General features: G+C 32.7%; 1 protein-coding gene across 4 annotated transcripts in view; it reads left to right on the forward strand.

Moving 5' to 3' along the window:
* The window catches only part of LOC658191 (limbic system-associated membrane protein), a 239,105-nt gene that overhangs the window by 126,845 nt on the left and 89,010 nt on the right, over positions 1-23,250 (forward strand). For all 4 annotated transcript variants that reach the window (XM_008193611.3, XM_015977875.2, XM_064359694.1 and 1 more), the window contains exon 4: positions 10,855-11,055. In XM_008193611.3, the coding sequence (XP_008191833.1) occupies positions 10,855-11,055 (201 nt within the window). The remainder of the gene's footprint in view (positions 1-10,854; positions 11,056-23,250) is intronic.

The following is a 23,250-nucleotide window of genomic DNA, read 5'->3' on the forward strand; positions in this document are numbered from 1 at the left end:
ATGAGTACCAAGTGTTAATTTTTTTTGTTTTTACAAATTTTGGTTCCTGACGAATTTTAAGTTGTGTTCATTGCCACTTAGGATTGCTAAAGATTACCTTTGCAACATTATGGATAATTATCCCAATTAATTTTTTTCTAAGATCGATCTTATTCCCTTTCTTCCAAAAACCTAAGGTCGAACTATTTGCGTGATTCTAAGCTTTTATTTTTATCCACTTTTCACATTTTTAATGCAGTTTCTTGTTAATTTGAAAAAACATCGTAAAAATGCAGGATCTGTCACTGTCACTGTTAATTTTATTTAACAAATGTTAACAGAGAATGTTATTGTAGAAATGACGCAGAGTTTACGGAATACGAATTTAAATAACAACTGTAATTTACTTTTTTGGGACACTCTGTATAATCAAAAATATTTTCGTGAAATACCTCCTAGAGCATAAATACCGTCTACAAAATATCCAAAGTTCAACTTTAGTAATAACTAACGGGAGTTGAGCTGGGCCAGCCTGTATTTGATCGACAGCAAAAATAACTGATCGCTGCCGTCCCATCAGATTTGGCGTTTCAGCGACACAAAGAATGGTGGCGTGTGTGCCGCCGACAGTTTAGCAAATTTGCATTTGTTGTGCTTTGTCATAATAACCGCCTATTGTGCTGCACAAAACCGGACATAATCATGAATGCAGAAATTTCAGTTATTTATCATTAGCGGCTAATGCAATTGGAGCAAATTTTTGCTAGTTATTATGCAAATGCGTTAGGACTTGATGAACTAGCAGATGTCTACTTTGCGAAATCTTCCACTTGAACTCATTAACTCCGATGGTCCATGTCTTCAGATTAGTATTTGTCACTTCCACTTGCTTCTCCTTCATCGGAAATCCTCGAACCAAATTCTGCCACAGACAGCTTCATTCTTCCAAACTCGGGCCTTCTGCAGTCGAATAATAAAGCGCTGTTCTTTTTGCCGAGTGCAGACTAATTAACCACCGCCCTCGAGGCACGAGCTGTACAATATGTTGTGTGCAAATTAGCCGAATTTGGAAAAAGGTTGCAAGATCAAGTCCTCTTGAAAAAGATCAATTCTCAAGTGGCGCACCATTTAATCATTCGCTACAAAAGAATCACTCGCACAGAAATTCATAAGTTTACACGATCGTTATCTGCAGATGGAGGAATTCTCATTAGAGGCCTTCAATTTTTTCTAGCGACGCGAAAGTTTCAACTTTTCATTTAAATTAGTTCTGGGGCTGCGCACGAATTTCTTTATTTTTCCAGTTTTTGCCGCAAAAAGCCGATGATTAATGTGTCAGCTGCTACAAGGATCAGACATTGGCCCAAACAAAAATCAAACTTAAACCGCTGCTAAATAATTCACTCATTGACCGAGCAATAAAGCGTTTAATGCCAGGTCTTAAAGAAAATCGAATTTTATTTATTTAGCTCGTGTTTTGATGGCAAACCTCGCAAGTTGTTTTAAACTCTATTCAAAGTTACCTCTCGAGTTGTAGGTTATGATAAAACATTAGAATTCGTCTCGTATTCATGATAAAAGTTTATCTGGTGAAAACAGTCTCGTTATCCCATAAGTTTAGCGTCAATTTTTTGTTTTAGTTGATTGTGAAGCTCAATAGGGCGAAAATTGCGATTGTAAATATTTTCATGTTCGGTCGGGCAGCTCCGATCAGATAAAATTATTTTTGGCGGAAACCGCAAGAAAATAGCTCTCGATGTTTTATAATCTGGCGGAAGTGGCCGTCTAGACAGCCCTGTTTGTTTTCGGAGCCCATCCGCGTTTCAAACTTTTTTGCAATCTAAATGACTCCGAAATATTCGAAGTGATTGAGTGGAATAATTCCGGAGCGTGTATCGATCAGGCGATAGCCGACGACTTCCGCCGGAAGTGGGTCGACTGAGCCATCGGATTATTATCTCACTTACCGACTGAGCGGAACTCTATATTTTATTCAGGATATTCTAGTTATTTCCAGTTTGCAATTGCTGCTCTATCTCCCCAAGGAGCCGAACGCTGATTCGGAATAGCGCCTCACTCGCTAAAAACGCTCTCGAGCGCCGCTAATTTTATTTCATTAGCAGAAAAATAGGCGGCTTTCTAATTATTTCGGGATAGATCGGCCCAGAACCCTTAATTGAAAATTTAAATTGGCACACTTGCGAGGTTTGGAAAAACGGTCTTAATCGCAAGGGGGATCGATATAAAACGCTACACGATCGCGTTTTTCTCAACCGGAAATAAGCTACCTATGATGTAGTCCTCACGAAAATCAGAAATAACAGGCGAATTTGATTTCAAAATCTCGACGAATAGTTACTATTCGAATACCTGCTTACATTATTCGTTCAACTATGTCAACCTCTGGAAGAATTTCAATGCAATGTGAGCACAATACTCGACCTTATTTAATTTTTGATTTCTATAACGGAACTGAAATCATATCACGACGATAACGTCTCTCTAACGAAATTACAGAACGTCACGACCAATATGCATGTTTCATTACTTTTAAAAGTTTCAAAGGATTCATTTTAATAATTTTAGTCCCCAAAAATTCTCGTCGCTCACTTTTGTCTATTCTAGTGTGCACAAGTAGAGTAAAGAATGTAGTAATTTGTTATTCAGAATTTTTGCAAGAAGCGAGTTTACCAGGGCAAATTTTAAATCAAAAGTGAAAGTGTTTATGTTTTATCCTTTTTTATTTTATGTCCTCTTAATGTTTATTAAAAATTTAAAGAAAATACTTATTATATACAAAATAAATATTAATAAAAGTACATGCACTAGCCCGGCGCATCCACCAGATTTTTACTTTATTATGAAAACTACGAAAAATTTTTATCGCAAGGTAAAAATTTTAATCACTATATGTGAATAACAGTAATTACTATTAAAAATTCGGATGTGTAAACTTGGCTAGTTTGTACACTAGCCAAACCGTTGGCTACTTTAATAGTAGCGGCTAGTTTACTATCACGGCTAATATGGAAACCAAAGTTTTTCTTAAGCCAAGATTCTTGCCAAATTTGTAACCTAGCCATTATTTTAATTGAAACAGCATTTTCTATTAAAACAACTAACGTTTTACAAACTAGTCAAGTTTGTAACATACAGTGAAGATTTTATTTTGCTGAACATTGGCGTTTCTATGGAATTGTTTACAATGTATTGACATGGATTTGTTAAAACTGAACATAGGCTAATAGAATTAATAGTGTTATGTGTTTTATTCTATGTTTAGAAAATAAAAACCTCACTGTATACACTACATCCGTTAAAAAAACTTTTTAATTAAGAGATGAATTTTAATCGAATATTTACGTCAAAAATTGTTTAAGTCCATGTCTAGCATTTCAAATACAGTAAAACCTCTCTTAATGGTCACATTCGGATAACGGATACCTCTTCACAACGGACACTTTTCTAAGAACGTAACAAATGCATTGAAAAATAATGTAAAAAACCTCTCTACAACGGACTCTCTCTATAGCGGACGCGGACCAAAAAATCCAGTTACCATAACGTTATACAGAGTGTATCAGAAATACGTGTTTTAATTTTACTATGCAACTTTTCTATATAACATTTTGCGAAATTCGTATTGATTATTTGCACTGTTTTCCTCCTTTCTTTTGTGCAAGCGAGCCGGTAAATGTTTAGTAATTAGTTTATATTTATATTAACAATTTTCATTCTTATTTTAAATTGTTTAAATTGTCCATTCCTATCACAACAAAAATATCTCGGCACAGTTAATTTTTTATCCATAGGCCGGTACACGTTTTAACACGATATCTTTTTCAAATTTGAAGTAAATTTGCAAAATTTTTATCGAAATATTACAAATAGAAATAATCTTTTATGTGTTGTGCTCTGTTACCTGTTAAAATTACCACACGTATTTCTTATACACTCTGTATAAATTTATCTCTTACAACGGACAGACCGAAAGTGTGGTGGTGTAAAAAACGGTTATTTGTTTCATGGATTATGTAGAAATGGATGAAAAATTGTATACCTAAGGTCCAGAATTAAATACAGATGAATGTGTGTAAATTTTTTTAGAAAAACATGATGAAATGATTGATGAAGACGATACTGATAAAGAAGAAACTGGTATTAGTATCACAGTAAACTGATGCTGTTTGAATATTTGAAGCTGTTAAAAAAATGCTTTTATTACGCGTCACGTAAAAATTATTGTAAAACACACGGCTCTTACAAAAAAAACAAACAAAAATTGAAGATTTTTTATTAAAAAATTATTTTATCTGGGTTTATCTCCTACAAATTTTGTGATGTTATGTTGTGGAATCCAGTAGGTATAGCCTGTGGTCAGTTTGTCACATTTCTATGTCACAGTTAGATCCATTTTTTGTTTAAGAATTCTTTTTATATAAAACTGCCCACCTTCTATTAGTGGACACCTCTCTACAACGGACAATTAAAGTGTCCGTTGTTGAGAGCTTTTACTGTTTTTAACTTAGAAAGTGATTGCTAAATATCTAGTTGGGTATAGCGTTTTATGACTGTTTTATGATAGTTTTTATTATTTTATTTTGAGCAAATTTATTAAAAAATTAATTTAAACTTCGCATTTAATTTGTTTACCTAGCAAATTTTATTCTAAAATCAAGAATTTCTGCTTAGCATTAAGATTATTTTACTCGGCAAGTTATTAGTATCCGAATAGAATATATACCACAGAATAATTGGCCACAAGTGCGTTTGCATTGGCATGTTTTATTGTCTGAAGTTTGTTCTGTAAACAGCGATCAAGTGAAGACGCCTCTAATAACGCGACTTTCGAAAACGATTGCAAAACAAATCCCCGCCGTTCATTTAAATCAGGCTCCGCACGTACACAAAGAACCCTTTTGACGTTTAACGACTTTAGGAATTCAAATGAAAATCCAAACAAATCGGTGTTATCCTCAATCATTAAATTTGTTATCCAAACAATCTTTCTAGTTTAAGAAATCGGAACGAGTCAATCAATAAATCAACTACGTAAGTTGTTCCCGGCTTTCCGATTTTCCGCCTCACTTTAAACCGGGTTTTCACACATTTTTAACACCCCCGTCAAGCAATAGTTTTCCTGGCGCGATATTTCCTCGCCGCTTTCCACCAATGAAAAACGCCGTCGTTGGCCGAAATTGATGGACTAATTAAAACGACAACTGCTTACTAAATCACGCCTGAAAAGTTTTAAATGAAGAATGCTGCATAAATGAATACGCTAAGGAGAAACACATCAAAAGTAACACCTGAAAATCTGAGCCGTCGCCGGTGTGGGATAGCTTATGATATTACCTGTCGTAATTCCGCACTTAATAAAGTTACAGCGCTGTCAAATTAGTTTCCGAGTTTATAATTAAAAAAGTTCGCTATTTAAATTGTAGGTTTCGCGCGGCTCAATGAGGCCCAAAGTTATTGTTTCACTTTTTAAAAGCGGATTTGCCGGAATTGAAATTTTACACAAACTAAAACTACGCTTCTGTAAAAATCGAAAGATCGGGAAACGACAAGGGGAGGTCTTCTCTGGCTGAGACAAAGACCATAACCTAGCAAAAACCGCAACATCACGAAACCAAAGCAAGATAAACCACTCGCGCAACTTCCGCCTTTTATTAGTGCCATTAAACAGAGACGTCACTACGTTGATATCCGATCCCAACTGCCAGACGAAACACTAAAACCGACAATAGTTTTTGTTTGGCTCTGGCCCGGATTTGTCATCAATCGGAATCGCACCGAAATGCGATTAATTTACACAGACACAGGGAAAATCAATGACAGCGTGGATGTGTTAAGGTATCACATAAACGAGCTATATGAAGCGAATTTCCCTGACATGCTGTCGGCCATTTGTTTGATGCAGAGCTTCACGGTGGATGTGTGACGAGGGTGAAATACACAATATAGTAACAGAGGCGACGACAAACAACTTTTCATTTTTCTGTAATTGATGGCTTGTGTTTGTGTTTGATTTTGGAGCAGGATACAGGACTAAAAGTGGAATAACAGCGGAGCGGCGAGTTTTGCTCATTACTAGACCTTAATTACCGGAGTTGCAATGTTTATTTACACTACCAGTCTAAAAAATGACTGGGATTTACAAATCGCGAAACATTTTTGCACAAAAATTTGAATCTTCGTAGATTTATAAAAGTGTTAACAAAGCTTGAGAAGTCGTGTTGTTCTAAGAGACAATTAGCAACTGATAATTGTTTAATTCAATTCACAAATTTACAACAAATTATTTAAACTTGCATAAATATGTAGTTTAGTTGACAAAATTGGTGGATGCGCCGGGCCAGTCTAAGTAATCTAAAAAAAATTATTATTTTACTGATAAATTATACGCTTATCTATGAAAGTCGTTACTTCAAATAAAATAAAAATTCTGAAATTTTACTCACCAGCCTGTATATTGATAAAAAAAATGTTTGTTAATAAATAAATTCGTAGCAGCTTTGTGAGTTTTTGAGCACTAACTGGTAATTTAACTAAAAAGTTTTTACACTAAGTCAATGCTTATCTGCTAGCCAATCGAACCCTGTTGTCAGAATTATAACTTTTTACCCCAATTACAGTCATATTGTCATATAAATTTACGACGGCACAAATAGCAACTTATAAATAAAGGTAATTTTTTAAGTTAAAATGTAAAAGTGCATTTATTACAAAATCAGAATGGTATTTTTTTTGGCTAATTTCGTTAACAATTTTCTGAAATGAATACTATACAGGGTGATTTTTAAATATACCGACACAATTTTATCGCAGCTTTTCAAGGACAAATCTGCAGCACATTTACGCTTTTATTTCGTAGGGGTAGAAATGCCTTTAATCCGTGCCACTTACGGCGCTTATGAGTATAAATTAGTTGTTAAGAATAAAATGTGATCGTTTTCGTCATGAATATCGGTAATACACAGTGATCATTGCTGCATTGATCAAGCACATTGTTATCAAATAAATATTATGCTTTCTACTAACTGTGCTAATACTACTTAGGAGCATATCAGTAGCTTACGCTTTATCACCAACATAAATTTAATTTTTTTTTGAAAGTGGTGATTTTTTTACTATTTGTATGTTACTACGTGGTAGTAGCATTGCCTCACCTGGTACAGATACGAATATTATAAACAGAAGTCGTATTTTTTCTAAAACGACTATATTTTTTTTATAATGACGAAAATATCCTACATTTTACAGACTCCTACTGTTTCTTTTTACATTGTTTTCTTTTCAAGTTTAGCTTTGAGGAAGTTACTCGTAGCAAAACATTCTTTTTTACTTCAAGTATGCATTATGGAGGCAAGAAGATTTCAGGTCACTGATGGATATCACTGAACAAAGACATGCTTATACTAAAAATAAGCTAGGTTGATTCGAGTCTTTGAACACTTTGTTAATATTAAAGAATATTTTGTGGACTAATTTAGACCAAAATAGTAAAATTTAAAAAAGTAACAATAGACCATGGGATCGAAAATGTACTGTATTAGAGCAAGACTTGAAAGGCTTTAGCCACACTTTTTTTTTAACATCGTGTTGCAATGTACTGTAGAGGAGATTAAGGAGGTGTCCAGAAATACTGTTTCTATGTTAGCAAATAAACGATTAAAAAATTCTTAGAAAACTTTTCCCTGAAATCTATTTACCAATTGCATATTTTCGCCTCCATGTCTGTTTTCAGTTGTTAAAATAGCATTTTGCAGTATAAGTATATCGAAATAATTTAGTTTAAGCAAGAAATTAAATTTTTGAAGAATTCTGATCGGTCAATTTTTGATATGTGGCTAAAGTTCCGCAGGCACGGCCTGCTATAATTCACTTTACTTTCGATCTCATGTTACAAATAGTGACTAGTATTTTTATACATTTTTTTAATAACTTTTAGAAAATTTCAGAGGAAATTAAGTTTTTTTTAATTATATACAGGCTGCTCAAAAACTGGCGCACCAACTCAGTGGTACGTTGTTGAAAAGCATGTGTAGATCACGGGAAAAATCTTGAAAAAATTCCTAATGTTATATTTTAGAAAATCTGGAAATAAAAACTTATTTTGTATACTTCCTCAATTTTTATTATTTTTTAAGGTTTTTATGTTTTGTACTAAGTAATCGTTCCCTAACAAAACGATGAATAATTGTTTTTAAATTTACTATCAGATCTTAGCAGTTCTTTTAATTAAAAAAAATTAAATTCATCAAAAAAATCACAGTTTGTAGATGTGCCAACAATGGGAATTTTTTCCTAGGAAACCGTTTCAAAAATAATTTATTTTTATTGTTGATCAAATTCTATTGCGATCACGACTGTTAGGCAACGTTGCCACATATCATTTATCTAAAATTCGTTATTTATCAATAACTTCAAAACAAAGACTTTTTTACTATTTTTACAATTATGTGTAAGCAATTCTCTACCACACTCTATTGAGTTGGTGCGCCGATTTTTGAGCACCCGGTATATTTTTCAAAAAATAGCAAGAAGTGTATTTTGCACACTATAATAGTGATAACAGAACTGGCAGGCTATGTTTGTTTTTCAAGAACAATTTTTGAGTTTAATAAAAATTGCTTTATCGTTTACTTTAATGAGTTTAGAAAGGTTTTAAAATTTCTTTTAATAAGTCTAGAAAAAATAAAAATTCATATTAAAGTTTAATAAAACCTTAAATTTAAATAAAATGCAAAATATTGATATTTAATATTAAATTTTACATTATGAGTAAAATCATTTTATATTATTGTTTTTGCAATAACAGTAATTAGAACAATTTGCGAAAACAATTTCTATTAAATCATTAAATCATTAAAATCTCTGTTGTCCAACGAGATAACAAAAGGACTTTTTTCCATTCTGAACATGAAATTTTTATCGAGGTGAAGCCGAGACAAAAAATTTGTAGCGAATGGAAAAAATTTGCTTTTCTGACGAATTTAACACAAGAATTTGGAAAATTTGGTGAGAAATTTTCAATTTCGATATTTATGTGACCCAATTTTACAAATTATTTATCTGAATCCATCCATTTAGCGACCCTGTATAATATTCATTTATGTGGAGCAATCCACTTAATTAGATTAAATGTTACTAAAATGTCAAATCCCGTTTAATTGATATTAACGTTATAATATACCTATAAAAGCATGGAAATAAAATTATTTGTTAATAGTATTCACATTTGGATTGACAAAATCCACTTTGTGATAATGATAATGCGTGCCTGTCAGACCTCGAAAATTATTTTCATTTAAAGAGTCTTGGCTTGCGTATCAAAAAATATGCGTTTTACGTTATATTTGGAACGTAATTTCGCTCCTAATTAAGACACTGGGCCCTGTTTGCGCTGTTGTTTAAAAATTTAGGTCTAAATGAGCATCAGAAAAGCAAGAATTTCCGGGGCACTTTTGTGTTTATCTCGAGCAATGAGTTTCCTTTTGGTCGTTGTTTTTGATGTGTGGTATTTTAATTAAAACATCAATTCCGAGTCCCTCGCCACACTTTAATAATTAAAAAGAGTTTGTCGTTTTTGGCACGGAACATTTGTTTACGCAATCCGTGAAATTAGATGCGCGCGAATTTGATGTGACAATTTTTTGGCCGACTAAGTTTGCAGCTTTAAAAGTTCGTTCACGTAATGAGCTATCCCAAGGCAGTAATTGTCAGAAAATACATAAACAAGAAGTGCACAACTTCCATTATAAAGTTTGGAACAATTTTGAGGAGAAGAGACTTGTCAGAAGTTTTAAAATTTTTATTAAAATTTACTAAAGCCTACTTGGGGGCACCTGTGAAGGCGATTATTAATTTCGTTTTGATTTTAGAGTATTGCTGCAAGGGGACGGTTTTCGCGGAAATGCGCCACATGATAAATGTTTAACAGGAAAGAAAAAGCTTTTCCGTGTAGCCGTTCCATTTCGCGTTTTTATACTCGACATAATTTTTATTATTTTGCTTCTTAGTCCGGAATTTTCATCATACGTATGAACTCGCGCCAAAGACGGACTTAATGCACCATGTGGTCTTTTCGACATCCGCCACAATTAACATTTAATCTCTTATTGCACGGCGCGGCGTAAATTTCTCAAATGAAATTTTTAATCAACGAACTTTGCGCCACCGCACTGCACATTCTTGGACAAAGCAGTGCAGCTTTTCTGCACAGTATTACAAGTTGGGCAACAATGCATGTGATAAATTTTATTAGCGAAACACAAGGGTCTTTAGGAAGTTTGTATACATACAAAGAACACTCCTCGGCAAAAATGGCAATATTCCCAAAATTGGACCGTTCTTGCACTAACAAAGGACACAATGGCCCGATAAATTCACAAAGCTGCAATATGAGAGAAAGTCAGATTTAATTCCGCGAATTTTTTCATTCTTTTTCCGAATATGAAATTCAACTCGGCTCCTCTTTTTTCACGTAATGACCTTAATTGAAAAAGAGATTTCGTTTTGGTATAAACATGCTAGTTAAAATGTCCATTTTTATCCGGATTATGCACATAACTCATCCCTTTAATTGGGCCCTGCGTTTCCCTTCTTCCAGCTCCCCAGCCCATGCCACGGCGACTTGTTTGCGAAATAATGAACTTCATAAATTTACCTTTCGTCCAGAAAAATGAACGCCTGACTTTGCAAGAATCGAGATATAAATTTGTGCGGCGATTTTGGTTCAAAATGCAAAAAGTGAACTTCCTGATTGTCGGAACCCTTTATCGAGTGCGTTAGCGGGCGGCTCTCCCCTAAAAGTTAAACTCCGTTAAATTGGCATCGGCAATATTTCTTAGTGTCTGTTCGCTTTTGCAGGTCCGTACGTGCTAGCCTGGAAAAAGGGCATCGCAGTTCTTTCTGCCGGCAACGTGAAGGTATCTCCCGATCCCCGTATCAGTCTGGTTGACGGTTACAGTCTGGAAATTAAAGAGGTTACCCCCCAAGATGGGGGCGACTACGTTTGCCAGATCGGTACACTCGAACCGAGGGAAATCACGCACACCGTGGAAATTTTAGGTAAGTTATTTTAAATTATTCAACTTTTATGGAAGTTTACAGTATTCTAATTTATGTCTGTTTTATTTAACTTTTCAGTCTATTTATTCCCCACGGTTTCAGAGATGAAAATTTAAAATTAATGTCGGCGGAATATAGCTTCATTACACGGGATGAGCCAAATTGCCCTATTTGAAATATATTACGCAAGTTTATCATTCGGGTCGAGATTAAAAACAACTAAACGATTTTTACATCACAATATCATTTCGTTTGAAACAACTATATAAGTATAAAACCGCACAGAATAGCTAATTTAATTCGAAGGTACTTACAGTGTTGGAAGGGAAAATAGGTGGTCTTCAAAAGACGCTAGTTAAATAATTTTTGCCTTTTCTTCAGCTCGTGATTTTACTTCTAGAAAGCCTACCTCTTTTAAAATGATTGCACCCTCAGAAACTTTCCGGTATTAGTATAGGACGTATTCCACCCCCATGTATGTTTTCACTTGTTAGGATAGCATTCTAGAGTATAGGTTTTTTGTTGGATGGTTAACGCCATTTCGGAATAATTTAGTTTAAACAAAAATTCATTTTTTTTTTAAATTCTGATCGGTCAATTTTTGATATGTGGCTAAAGTTCCGCAGGCACGGCCTGCTATAATTCACTTTACTTTCGATCTCATTACAAATAATAACTAGTGTTTGAACACGTTTTTTTTAATAACTTTTAGGAAAATTCAAAGGAAGTTAAGTTTTCTTTTTAATTATATATATTTTTCAAAAAATAGCAAGAAGTGTATTTTGCACACTATAATAGTGATAACAGAACTGGCAGGCTTTGTTTGTTTTTCAAGAACAATTTTTGAGTTTAATAAAAATTGCTTTATCGTCTACTTTAATGAGTTTAGAATGGTTTTAAAATATCTGTTAATAAGTCTAGAAAAAATAAAAATTCATATTAAATTTTAATAAAACCTTAAATAAAATGCAAAATATTGATATTTACTATTAAATTTTACATTATGAGTAAAATCATTTTATATTATTGTTTTTGCAATCACAGTAATTATAACAACTTGCGAAAACAATTTCTATTAATTTAATTCGAAGATACTTACAGTGTTGGAAGGGAAAATAGGTGGTCTTCAAAAGGCGCTAGTTAAATATTTTTTGCCTTTTCTTTAGCTCGTGATTTTACTTCTAGAAAGCCTACCTCTTTTAAAATGATTGCACCCTCAGAAACTTTTTTGTGCATCCGGTATTAGTATAGGACGTATTGATAAAAGTCATCATAAATATTCGTATTCTTTCGATTGTTGTTAGGAAAATAGAGTCGTTCCATTTGAAAAAACTGACAGGTAATAGTTTTTTGAAAAAATCATACTAGTCATGAATTTTGACAATCTCTAGAAAACTCTTCAAATCTCCGGTTATCAAATGTAAAAAAAATATTCACTTATCGCAAAAAGTTGAAAAGCTGTGATATCATAGATAAACCCTTGCTAACAAAAATTTTAACAAAAAAATTGGCATATGTCAAAAACTATGACAGGTAAGTACCAACAACTTAGGTAAATTTTACTCAACTTGAAAAGGTAAATTCAAATATCGAATAAAAATGTTAGGTTACTATTTAAAATTTTAGACTTGGCACCAATTTTTTGTAGTTCCAGAAGCTTAGCCATTTTGAAAATAATTTAGTTAAACTCAAAATGGTCGATTTGAATCGTATATAAAATTTTAAAGCTCTACCTATATTAGAAGTTAAAAAATTTCTAATGTAGGCCTTAAAAGAATCATCCTTTATACTACTGTTTTCCCTTACTATTTTCCCTTACTACGTTCTGTTTCTGAGAAATACATGCCATAAACCCTTGCAAATAAAAATTTTAACAAAAAAATTGGCATATGTGAAAAACTATGACAGGTAAGTACCAACAACTTAGGTAAATTTTACTCAACTTGAAAAGGTAAATTCAAATATAGAATAAAAATGTTAGGTTACTATTTAAAATTTTAGACTTGGCACCAATTTTTTGTAGTTCCAGAAGCTTAGCCATTTTGAAAATAATTTAGTTAAACTCAAAATGGTCGATTTGAATCGTATATAAAATTTTAAAGCTCTACCTATATTAGAAGTTAAAAAATTTCTAATGTAGGCCTTAAAAGAATCATCCTTTATACTACTGTTTTCCCTTACTACGTTATGTTTCTGAGAGATACAAGCCATAAACCCTTGCAAATAAAAATTTTAACAAAAAAATTGGCATATGTCAAAAACTATGACAGCTAAGTACCAACAACTTAGGTAAATTTTACTCAACTTGAAAAGGTAAATTCAAATATAGAATAAAAATGTTAGGTTACTATTTAAAATTTTAGACTTGGCACCAATTTTTTGTAGTTCCAGAAGCTTAGCCATTTTGAAAATAATTTAGTTAAACTCAAAATGGTCGATTTGAATCGTATATAAAATTTTAAAGCTCTACCTATATTAGAAGTTAAAAAATTTCTAATGTAGGCCTTAAAAGAATCATCCTTTATACTACTGTTTTCCCTTACTACGTTATGTTTCTGAGAGATACAAGCCATAAACCCTTGCAAATAAAAATTTTAACAAAAAAATTGGCATATGTCAAAAACTATGACAGCTAAGTACCAACAACTTAGGTAAATTTTACTCAACTTGAAAAGGTAAATTCAAATATAGAATAAAAATGTTAGGTTACTATTTAAAATTTCAGACTTGGCACCAATTTTTTGTAGTTCCAGAAGCTTAGCCATTTTAAAAATAATTTAATTAATCTCAAAATGGTCGATTTGAATCGTGTATAAAATTTTAAAGCTCTACCTATATTAGAAGTTAAAAAATTTCTAATGTAGGCCTTAACTTTAGCCCTTACTACGTTATGTTTCTGAGAGGTACAAGCCATAAACTTTTTGGCAATAAATTAACAATTTTGTAATGAACTTTGTATGCCCTGTTTCATTAAAATAATTTCAATAACCGGTTTAGGTATTTAGATTTTTCAGTCACACCCTGAACTTATATTCTGTTTTTAAACATGCATTCTACAAGGAACTGGACTAAAACTGAATTTATCGGTTGTACGATTTCGGTCGTTTCAACTGTTTAATAAATAATATAGGAAACATCTCTCTTTAATTTATTTGACTGTAAAATATCGCCTTCTTATTATTCACAAGAAACCACTTGCTCATACAATCCTGGTCTCGTGATTCCCTCAAATTTTGCATGAAATATGCGTTTGCTGGAAGTGAAGAAAAACATTCTCCTTGTGGCGTAAATGAATCTCGAAATGATTATCTTTCGTCAAACGCAAAATTACATCTTGGATTTGTTTCCGTTCCCATAAATTGTTTTAATACGACACGCCAATAAGTCTAATACGAATCAATAAGATCATAAATAATACCTTCATGCATAATATTCCCATTAATCAAAAATGCTTCCCTCGGAAGCCCGCAATTGTGTAAAAACCGCACTTTGTCTCAAGTTTATAAAATGAAATAATAACTACTTTCCGAATAAAATTGTGTGGGTCGCGCAATTTGAGCGTTTGCCAAGTGGCAGAATCGGGCAATTTTTAGGCCGTTGCAGCGACCGCTCATCGATTATAAATTTCGGTAAGGTTTTGTCGGTTTCTCTTTCTGTCGCACGTTGGGCGCGGAGGACGTGGCCCGTGTCCAGGCGGGGATGCGGCATAAACTATACATTCTGTTGCGCTGGCGAAATATCAAAAGACAGCTTTGGAGGCTTTGACAGTGCTCGGCGAGGTGTGATATTGTCCGGGCGATCCTGTGCTGGCCCGGATCGAAAGTTCGTTCGCCTATGAAATGTTACATTTTTCGCACATGCATCGCAGCCGACAAGACGGGCTTATTCCATATTTCTGGCGAAAAATCCGCGCGCCTATTCTACTTGTATAAATCAATGTTCCGCCGAATTAGGCGGAGAAGAAGGCCGACTATCCATCATTTGGCATTCCCATTGACGCTTCCTAAATGGATATCAACGTTTTGGAGGTGCCAGCGGGACACATTTTTAAAATATGGCGGCGGTGAGGAGCGCAAGGAGCTGTGAATGGCTTTTCGGGTGGAAAATGACGCGCGGCATGACCTGCCTGTGAAACGATTTTGGGGAAGCGTCGATCACGGGGAAAAATTGACTAAAGTGAAATGTAGCACAAAGAGGGCAAAAACAACAGCTAAATTACATTTCGAAATTGGAAACAAAAATTTTAGTCAAATCTTTAATTTTTGAGTTTTAAAACAATAATAAATTAGAGTTTTATAAAATTACTTCTACTGTTGTAAAGAGTGGGAACGCCAAAAGGATATTTAGTAAAAAATTTAATTTTCAAAATTCGATTCAAACAAAAAAACCTGCGATAAAAAGTGTTATTCCTTCGTAATAATATAAATAATAATAATATAAATGACATTACAGCCATTTGATTTAAAAAAATCACCCTGTATAATTCCAAACAAAGCTTATGCATAAAACAAACAACATTAATTTATAACAAAAAAATAGCATATAGATAAATAAGGTCGTTTCTGAATTCACTTGATTTGTAAATCGGCAACGCAAGCACTATATCCTTTATTTTAACTATGAAATTCGTTGTAAAATTTTATTCCAATATAATTCTGACAGCCTTGGCCTTCCTTTAATTGTTTACATTGTGAAATAAAATTTGCTTTTTGTCTTATATTGTACTCATGGCTGTCTCCATGCACTTTAAATGCAGTGTAGCGGTAAAAGTTTTATTTCATAAAATGAAGGAAAAATTTAGAATAAAGCAAACAGATACAGTTAAAGTTTTATTAACACCTGACTCATCTTTAGGTATTTTTTAGTTGCATCACGAAATAACATCTAAATAAAGATACCGTCAAAATAAATTAGAAAACATTAAATTAAATGTCTTTTCCAGTGATATTAAACATACTGGGGTAATACAGTTTTTCAAAAAAATGCACAAAATGTATGGCCATTTATACTTCCATTTGCCGATTACGGCAAAACTTTTAGAACTAACAAGAAAAGTCGCACCAACTCAATGGTTTATGGTAGAGAATTGCTTACATATAAAGGTAAAAATAATAAAAAAAATCTTTCTATTAAAGTTATTGGTAAATAACGTATTTTACATAAATGATATAAATAAATAAGTAAATGAACGAAACGGTTTTCTAAGAAATAATTTCCAGTATTGACACGATGTTGGCACATCTATAAATTGTGATTTTTTGCCAAATTTTAATTTTTTGAAATTTAAAAAACTGCTAAAGTCTGATAGTAAATTTAAAAATAATTATTCACCGTTTTGTTAGGGAACGATTATTGAGTGTCAAACACAAAAACATTAAAAAATAATGAAAACTGTTGAAGTTAACAAAATAAGTTTGTAGCTCTAGATTTTTTAAAATACGACTTAAGGGATTTTTTCAAGATTTTCAACAACGTACCACTGTACTTATCTCTTACAGTTTTTGAAAAAAATCACAATAAACGGATTTTACTTCGTAATTTTCGCAGTTAATTAAGTAGACTTTGTAAAGTCAACAATTGTCAAACTTAAATATTTTATTTAGTTTTTAGCTTGTTCATTATCTAATAAGCAATAACATATTAATATTTAATTATAATTAATTATAACTTAGTGAATTATGTAAAGTAATTCAGTGAGTTCAGTCATATAGGACATTTCTTTTAATAAGTAGCACAATTTTATCGTTTTTTTAAAAGTTTATTTGAAAAAAAATGAAAATAATGAGCCAAAATTCTGTTTTTTGCGATTATTTCAAATACTGTAAGAGTTAAATATAGATGATGTTAACAAAACTGCTTAAAAATTGATGTTTTTATGTTTCCCATTAAAAAAACAAAGTCGTTTCATTTGAATAAAGTGCTTTATAATCATTTATTAATCATTATTTAAAAAAAATTATAGTAATAGTAATATGGTATAATAAGAATAATAATATTAATAATAACAATTATAATTATAATTATAACAATAATATTAATAATAATAAATAGTTTATATTATTGCCAAAGTTTAGCCGAAGGCACTGCAACTTAACCTACACAAAAGAAAATACAGGAAAATTAAATAATTATAATCGTGCTTAAAGAACAAAAAATCAATTTTATAAACAGAATGAAGACAACACAAGATAAAACATATGTATGATAATTAATTCATTTAAATAATAACAAAAGCCGGAATTCTTTTTGTTTCGAAAGTTAACCTATTGCAAAAATGGTGGAGGCGCCGGGTAAACATTTCCTTGTTCAGAAGTCAGATAATTTTTTGCGCAAGAATTAAGTTCTCAGACTGTTTATTGTGTCTGAGTGGTGAATCGATTTTAGCAGGGTTAATGTGTGGGTGACCCTACCGCCCGTGGTAGATTGTGTAAATACAGAATGCATATTCTTGAAGGAATTAGGAAGACAGAATTTTGCTGACGGCTGAAGTAAGCCTCGATAATATAAAAGAGATTTCATATAAAGATGCAGTGTGTTTTTTATTGGGCAGATTATGTTCTAAGGATTTCCTTTAATTTAAAACCGCCCCGATGCACATTCTCTAAAGGTTCGATATAACTAAAGGTAAAAGTAAATCTTTGAAAAGAAGAGCGCCTTTTATGGATCCAAAGAAATCCAGTTTTTATTGCTTTCAACTTCGATGATTAAACTGGAATTTTATTCCGCTTTGATATGTGATCGTTATGGGCTTCGTCCCAATAAAATTGTTGTTGTTTAATTCTCCTAAATATGCAGCGAGATTATTGCATGAAGAGCTGTCCCGAAACGTGCCTCGAATTTATTTACAAGGTAGTAAATCGCTTTCAATCCATCACCGACCGCTAGTTTTAATTAGTAAAACCGGTGATTGGTAGCACTGCGTCAATTATCTCTCTTATTTCCATCAGCTTGCAAAGTTTAAAACGATCCATTGCGACTACACCACCGAATTATTTTCGCCAGTTACATATCACTTACTCCATATCTAAAGCCTCATTAAATTCCTACTCCCTTTGGGGTTGTTTAGTTTAATGCACTGAACTACTAGATGCCAAGCCTCCAAGTTAAGATACACGCTCAAGTTACACAAAACTTTCAAGACTTCGATTTCCACTCGCTTAAAGAATTTTTATAAACAAGCTCGACGTAATTAATTCACCAAAGAACTTAATTACCCAATTTGATAATCAACCCTTCTTGCAACATTCACAAGCAAATAAATAATATTTACGTTGTATAAATCTCGAGATATTCGCGAAACGAGTTTTCTTCGTTGTCACAATAAAACTTATGAAAACTATAAATTTCTTAGCAGCACCGTTATTGAAAAGTTATGTAAAAGGGTTGCGATATTTTTAACGAAACTCGATCAAAGCGGGAACGCGCTACCATTTATTTAATTCCGACGTTTCCCCCATTTTCCGGTAGGCTTCTTCAGGAAATTAATAATTGTCTGGCCTAAAATATGCGGCAAGTCGTCACGATCCTATCACTCATAGCAACTCAATTTGCACCACCAGATTCTTGTTTTAACTAATCATATGGTCAGAACAATGATAAAACATTTTTATTGTTGCACTTCCTGATAGTTTTATACGTAAGATGGTAATTCTTCTTCTAGTTTTATGTTTTCTCGCATAAAAAAAGTGAAATGTAGTACAAAAAGGGCAAAAGCCACAGCTAAATAACATTTCGAAATTGGAAACAAAAATATTAGTCAAATCTTTAATTTTTGTGTTTTAAAACAATAACAACATAGAGTTTTATAAAATTACTTCTACTTTTGTAAAGAGTGGGAACGCCAAAAGGATATTTAGTAAAAAATTTATTTTTCAAAATTCGATTTTATTAAAACAAAAAAACCTGCGATAAAAAGTGTTATTTCTTCGTAACCCACGTTTAAGTTAGTTACCGGTACCAGCCCCTAAACAACTATAAAAATAATAATAATAATATTAATAATAATAATAATAAAAATTTATTGCCATAACATAAAATGTTTTACAAACTTCAAAATATAATATAAATGACAATACAGCCATTTGACATAAAAAAATCACCCTGTATAATACCAAACAAAGCTTATGCATAAAACAAACAACATTAATTTATAACAAAAATTCGCATATAGATAAAATAAGGTCGTTTCTGAATTCACTTGATTTGTAAATTGGCAACGCAAGCACTATATCCCTTATTTTAACTATGAAAGTCTTCAGATCTAGAGCTCTTATATTCAAAGGAAATTCGTTGTAAAATTTTATTCCAATATAATCCTGACAGCCTTGGCCTTCTTTTAATTGTTTATATTGTGAAATAAAATTTGCTTTTTGTCTTATATTGTACTCATGGCTGTCTCCATGCACTTTAAATGCAGTGTAGAGGTAAAAGTTTTATTTCATAAAATGAAGGAAAAATTTAGAATAAAGCAAACAGACACAGTTGAAGTTTTATTAACACCTGACTCATCTTTAGATATTTTTTAGTTGCATCACGAAATAACATCTAAATAAAGATACCGTCAAAATAAATTAGATAACATTAAATTAAATGTGTTTTCCCGTGATATTAAACATACTGGGGTAATACAGTTTTCCAAAAAAATGCACAAAATATATGGCCATTTATACTTTATACTTTACACTTCCTGATAGTTTTATACGTAAGATGGTAATTCTTCTTCTAGTTTTATGTTTTCTCGCATAAACAAGTTTATCGAAAATCTATAATCAAACTAGAGCTGTAAATTCCACAACGTATGTTTAAGCCTTTTTGGAGCAAAAAATCCAGTAAGGCTGTCGTTTTTTTCGCACAAAATTTGCCATTTGAATAAAAATTTTAATATTCGCAAAGTGGCACGAGCGTGAGGAGTCACAGTCGGATCAATATCTCAAACAGTTGTGACAAATTGGAATATAAATTACTGTTATCGTGTACCTTGCCATATTCAGCACCGCTATCTAATCCCTTGCCGGCGCTGAAAATTCTCGGAACCTTGTTTCAGGAATTTCTTTCAGTAAACAGATCTCTTTATAAATATCTCGTTTATGTGATTTGCAAATCGCGTTCCGGCGGATTGAATGTGATTACATTGAAGAGCGGCCATTGCGCGTATTTTAATGTCGCTGTGGCTTGTAGTAATCCAGAGATGACATCAGGCAAAAAGTTCCGTTCCCGACATGGAGTTTAAAATTCGGCCGTCCTGTCAACTTACGTATTCCGACGTACGTAACGATCAAAACGTCTTTGTTTAAAAGCACAAACTAAATTGTAACATCGGAACCGACTGCATAAGTTAGAACCGCTCGCTGTTTTGGTGTAATAGTCTGAAATTAGCATATTAACTCAAGTATAAAGTAAGACCTGGTTGGCAGAATAATCATTGTTAACAGCAAGCCGCGGTGCGGGTATGGATAATGACACGTAATGAATGAAAGTGAAGCTAATGAAGTGGCTCATGCGTAACTCAAGCCCTCCTTTGCCGGCTTAAAATAATCCACTCGGCTTACTTGGAGTTACACAGAGTGTTCCGACTAAACTCCACATTAGAAGTATTGGTAGTTTTAATAATTAGAGTCATCTGAAAGTTTGTACAAGTTTGTCAAGATGGTGACATTTCTGGTTATACCGGAAGGTACTATCAACTTTCTTATTTCGAATGGAAAGATATATTTTTAATGCATTTATAGATTACTAGATTTCATAACTCTTCCCTATACCTACATTTAGCCGTTTACGAAATATTTAGGGTCTAAATTTTGTTTGAATTTGCATCTTCCAGTTCAAAAATCCCTAACTCTACCATTTTTAAAAATTTGGAAATATTTTTAACTCATTTGAAAAAGGGAGCTTTGATTTTTCCTTAGGTGTTTTCAAATTTCTAAAAAAGGGTAACAAACTCCAAGTATTTAAAGTTAAGTTTTCAGAACTTTAAGCACCCGTAACTCATTTTTTTCAAATAAAATGCCACAAGTTTTATTTCATTAAATCGTAGAGAATTTAATTCTGCATCGGTCAGTATTAGCATTCCCTATACTTATGTTTAATAGTTTTCAAGTTACAATATTTTTTTTAGGGATTGAGAAATTCATTAACCATAAGAGTTATCTCATAGATTGCCGTAAAAACGAGAGAAAAAAATGTAAAAAATTAAAGTTTTTTAAACCAACGTTTAATGAATTTATTTTGTTTTCACAGAACGTACAACACAATTTCGAACAGAGTTTGTCGTTTGCTTAATCAAAAATGTTTTTATTGTAAACTATGCAAAAATAGCTGTGGTTAGTAAGAAATTTTCTACAATGCTAAAAAACCGACATAACTTGAAAATTATCACAGATAGGTATAGGGAATGCTAATACAGATCGATCCAGAAAAAAATTCTCTTCCATCTAGTAAAATAAAAATTAGAACATTCCATTTGAAAACATTAAGTTATGAGTACTTGAAGTTGTCTAAACTTAACCGTAAAATTTTTTGATTTGTTAACTTCTTTTCCAATTTTGAACTCACTGAAGAACAGATTTAAGCTTTCTCTTTTAATTCTCCAAGAATGATTTCGAAATCTCTGAAACTGAGAGAGTCACCGATTTTTTAAGTGACAGGTGCAAATTCAAAAATTTTCAAAAAATCTTAAATATCTCAAAAACGGTTAAACTTAGGTATAAGGAAATCTGATAAAAACCACCCTAAAATAACTCAACGAATCTGAAAATGCAGTGAAAAACACAGCTTTCTACAACTCTCAATACTTCTAATGTGGGGTTTAGACGGAACACCCTGTAGACGGCGGAAAGCCCTAATTGCGCCAGATATTTTGACCCAATATCTACGAAACGTCCATAAATTCCGTCCTTTACAAGAAAAACACAACCGGCCACAAGTACCAGTGACATATTCGCCGTAAAATCTTTCATATACTCCCAAATGAAAATAATAAAGCCGCCATTATTTATCGACAATGGCCGAGCTCTCCTGCTTAGAAACAAGAATTCCGACGAGACAAAGGAACTAGCAGCAAATTTCACAGCGATTGCTTCAAACGGGACGGAAAAGTCCCACCGCTAATTGAATTAAGGCAAATCCACATCCTTGCATTATTTTTCATTCTGTCTCGCAGTTTCATTTCGTCTTAATGCCCCTAATCCCTTCGCACTAGTACCTACATGGCCCATTTCCACTTCGTTATTTCTGGCTCTTTGTGATTATACGGAGGTCGAACCACCACATCCGAAATTGCTTCATTTTATCAAAGCTTTATAGGCAAATAGCGCCGAAAGGTTCGGGTTAAACTAAACCAGGCCTGAACTCAAGTAGCATTCAATTAAAATCTTTTTTTGTCGGTAACATTTTAAGCCTTCTTTTTAATATCTGAATCCTAGATTATAAATACAATGTGTTTTCTCATCTAGTCGTCTGTGAATTTCTCATGTAAACTCAGAAATTGCCGCTTCATAGAATTTATGATAGGCATTTATACATCGATTATTATTATTTTTTATTTATTAAGTCTCGAATTCGGAAATACGCTTTGATAAAAAATTTTGTTAACTAGATGAGAATCATTTAAAAACACATTGTACTATTTTAAAACACGTTTTCAATAGCAACGTGTTTTCACAATTTAAAAGCACGCTTCCCAAAGCAACTAAATTAAACGAACAAAATTTTTGTTCTAACAAAAAAAATAACACTCTCGGGTGTCTAGGTATGCACTCGCATACGCTCGTTGCATAATAACACTCCTCGATCTTTAAGCTTGTGTTTTCGCACTCGTATTATTAGTAACTATTTTGTCCTACTTGAAGCAAAAAGCGAACTTATAAATGAATGAAAATTTATAATCAGGCACCTGGCAATTAAGTAAAAATGGGTGGGCCGCTATCGATCCGACGGCTAATTATTTAGTAAACCAGGTTATCGAATTATCGGCTAAGCTTCGAATTAATTATGCTGGTTTATGTAATTGATTATTGATGGAGTGATTAATATTTGAAACTGAAAAATATATAATATTATAGGCGAATATTTGCTCAATAAATTAGGGCCCATGTAATTATTTCAGTGTTTCGTCAGAAGATTAAATCATGCGTTATGGGGTAAAAGTAAATATCATATTGAACCCTCTAGCGGCGGAACCGTAATCCCTTTGCGGAA

This window comes from Tribolium castaneum, chromosome 1, assembly GCF_031307605.1.
Source record: "Tribolium castaneum strain GA2 chromosome 1, icTriCast1.1, whole genome shotgun sequence".
NCBI classification, from domain to species: domain Eukaryota; kingdom Metazoa; phylum Arthropoda; class Insecta; order Coleoptera; family Tenebrionidae; genus Tribolium; species Tribolium castaneum.